General features: G+C 35.7%; 1 protein-coding gene across 1 annotated transcript; it reads left to right on the forward strand.

The window, feature by feature from the left end:
• Positions 1-2,201: 2,201 nt before the first annotated feature.
• Positions 2,202-2,817, forward strand: LOC131314136 (NAC domain-containing protein 67-like). Its single transcript, XM_058342630.1, has 2 exons — positions 2,202-2,426; positions 2,572-2,817. The coding sequence occupies exons 1-2, from the start codon at positions 2,202-2,204 to the stop codon at positions 2,815-2,817; spliced, it is 471 nt and encodes a 156-aa protein (XP_058198613.1).

Genomic DNA, 2,817 nt, shown 5'->3' on the forward strand with positions numbered 1-2,817 from the left:
ACTCCTTTATATATTTCGTAAAAGTCATTAGTTTGTATCCAAGTGAAACTCCTCAGACGAAAGGGAGATCTAGAGAGAGAGAGAGAGAGAATCCAGGCCCACACTGTTCTCGCGTCCATGTCTTCTCCTCCTCCAAAGAGAAGAATCTGGTTCCGTCGAGGGGACGGTGAGCTCATCGTCAACTACTTGCAGAAGAAGGTTAACAACGAGGCGTTGCCGCATAATGAGATCAGGGATGTGAATCTTTACCATCACAATCCGGCGCACCTCACGGTTCCTCTCTCTCTCTTTCTCTCTCTCTCTCTCTCTACGTCTACTTCGTTTGGTCAATTTTTTTTTTTTTGAAACGGCAAAAAATTTATTAAAAACTCGAATTTAGGGCATAATTTTGGTCAAATTTAGGGCATATGCAGTAGCTTTACGTAGGCTCTTTATTTTGTTGGTTGGTTTCTAATGCAAATCTTGGATATTCTATGTTAGCGTTTTGAAAAGCATGATAGTAATCCATGATTTATGAGTAATTATTCGGTTCAATTTAGGTCTTATGCAGTAGCTTTGGATAGATTCTTACGTTCTTGATCGGTTTTTACTGAAACTAGGGTTTATAATGCTAATCTTGGATATTCTACGTTAAGGTTTGAAAAGCATGATAGTAATCTATGATTTATGAGTGATTATTTATTGTTCATGGGACACAGCCACGTTGTCCCCTCACACTCTCCACAATCACATATTTATGTAAATTTAAATGTGAGCCCTAGATGGTTGTGAAAATAGTTGGCATTACGTGACGGTTGCCTTGTGACTACCAAATAATTATCCATGATTGTTGATTTTAATTTAACCAAATTTCCTTGCGGGTTTTCCTCTCTCCGTACCTGGCTGCTTTGGAATTTGGATTAGGTTATGAAAACATCCATGTTCATCACTCTTCTTTCTTGCCTCGCTAGGATGCTTTTTATATAATATTGGACTATCGACGATATATTGGACTAAATGGAGAATAATCAAAAAAGTAAAACGCATAGTTGTTTAAAAACCTACGATACATGATGCGATTTGTATTGTCTCTTCCGGAGAACGATACATATCTCATCACGTATTCTAACGATACGTATCTCATCACGTATTCTAAGTCATTTGATTTAATTATGGCATCTTTCAAACCCTTTGATAGAAACTTAACATCAATGTAGGTCTTGTATAAAAGAAATAATCATATTTCGATTGTATTTAATTTGTAGTACATTTCTTTTCCTAACAAATGGAACATAAAGCCTTAATATAATAGGCCTTAGACTCCAGTTGAGAGACTTGAAATTTTACATCTTAAATTTTTTTTCAAATGTAAGCATAGTTTATTGGAGTTATTAGGTATATCTACTTTTTAATTATGATTAACGTTGTTAAAACATAAACTAAATTTAATATTTTGACAGTTCCAATTGACAAAACCCAAATATGATAGATATTATCGAAAAAAATATAAATATCTATTTTTTAGAAACTCTAAAATATCTAGCTCTAAAATATCTTTGTAAAATATCTAGAGTTTTGTTTATCTAGAGTTTTGTTTTTTGTGAGAATTAATCTCATGTGTAATTCTAAAATTACCTTAAAATTTATCTTGTATGAAAATATCTTTTTGTACTAGAGTCCACTAGATCGAGTCTCCCATGGAATAGTATAAATAGGAGGGTTCTGACCATTTTGTGTCAAGCCAAAAAAAAGTTTAAGTTCAATTGCAATACAAATACTCTCATTCCCCACTCTTATCCTCATTATTCTCCCTCTCCCAAAAATATTGTCCAACTACACAATAGAAACTAGAAACTCATACTCTCCCTCAAGATACACTTCAAGATACACGATACATATCTCGATATGAACTATATAAGTAAAAAAATGATACACGATACGTATACCAATTTGAAAATATTTGTAAAATGTAGCATGCAACTAGGGTGGAAATTCCAGAAACAACATGCTAACGCGACACAAATAGACACTAAATATTATCTAAATGAAACTTCTGTTAATAGTTTTCTTTTTCTTCCCTCCTTATAGTATTTCTTCATTAGCTTCTTTTTTTTTATCCTGTTTCTTCATTAGCTCAACGCGAGTTTTTTCAATTAATTGCAGCTCAGTACCCAGCATTAGGGGATAAAACATGGTATTTTTTAGGTACCGAAAATATCTGAATGGATACCAACCTAATCGAGAAACCGGTGATGGATGCTGGAAAGCCACCGGAGCTAATTAATAAGTCCGTGGACCACAAAGATCAGGTTGTTGGGCATAAGAAGGTATTAGTTTACTATGAAGGAAAGCTAGGGCGTGAAAACAGTAAAAAGACCAATTGGATCATGCATGAGTTTCGAGTCGAGGGGCCTCCTAGAATCAAAGAGAGCCAGCATGATATGAAGGTATTAACTACTAAATTCCTCCAATATTAACTAAGTCGGAAAAACTCTAGGCGGTTGGACCACCGCCTAACGACTAGGCAGCCGACTTTCCGAACACCATTTGGTATTTGGTTTTCTATGTGCTAAGACTATTTTTTTCTTGCAGTTGGATGATTGGGTTTTATGTAGGATTTACAGAAAAGAAGTATCAGAAAATGGGAAAAAGGGTGAAGCGCAAGGCCAAGTACCAGAAAGATGGAAGAAGGGTGGAGTTCAAGCCCAACACAAGCTAGTTCCCATTCCCAGTCCAGCCGCGAATGACAATGATTTGGATGACCTTGATACGGACGGCTTGTTTGCTCAAAATTCCAATCCCGCGCCGAGCCAAAACTCCGATAATGTACCAGTCTAA

The sequence above is a fragment of the Rhododendron vialii genome, chromosome 13a (assembly GCF_030253575.1).
Source record: "Rhododendron vialii isolate Sample 1 chromosome 13a, ASM3025357v1".
In the NCBI taxonomy this organism is placed as follows: domain Eukaryota; kingdom Viridiplantae; phylum Streptophyta; class Magnoliopsida; order Ericales; family Ericaceae; genus Rhododendron; species Rhododendron vialii.

Coding starts and splice junctions, on each gene's coding strand:
- LOC131314136 (XM_058342630.1), top strand. CDS start 2,202: ATGGATACCAACCTAATCGAGAAACCGGTGATGGATGCTGGAAAGCCA. Junction 2,427..2,571: donor AGAGCCAGCATGATATGAAG/GTATTAACTACT, acceptor TTTTTCTTGCAG/TTGGATGATTGGGTTTTATG.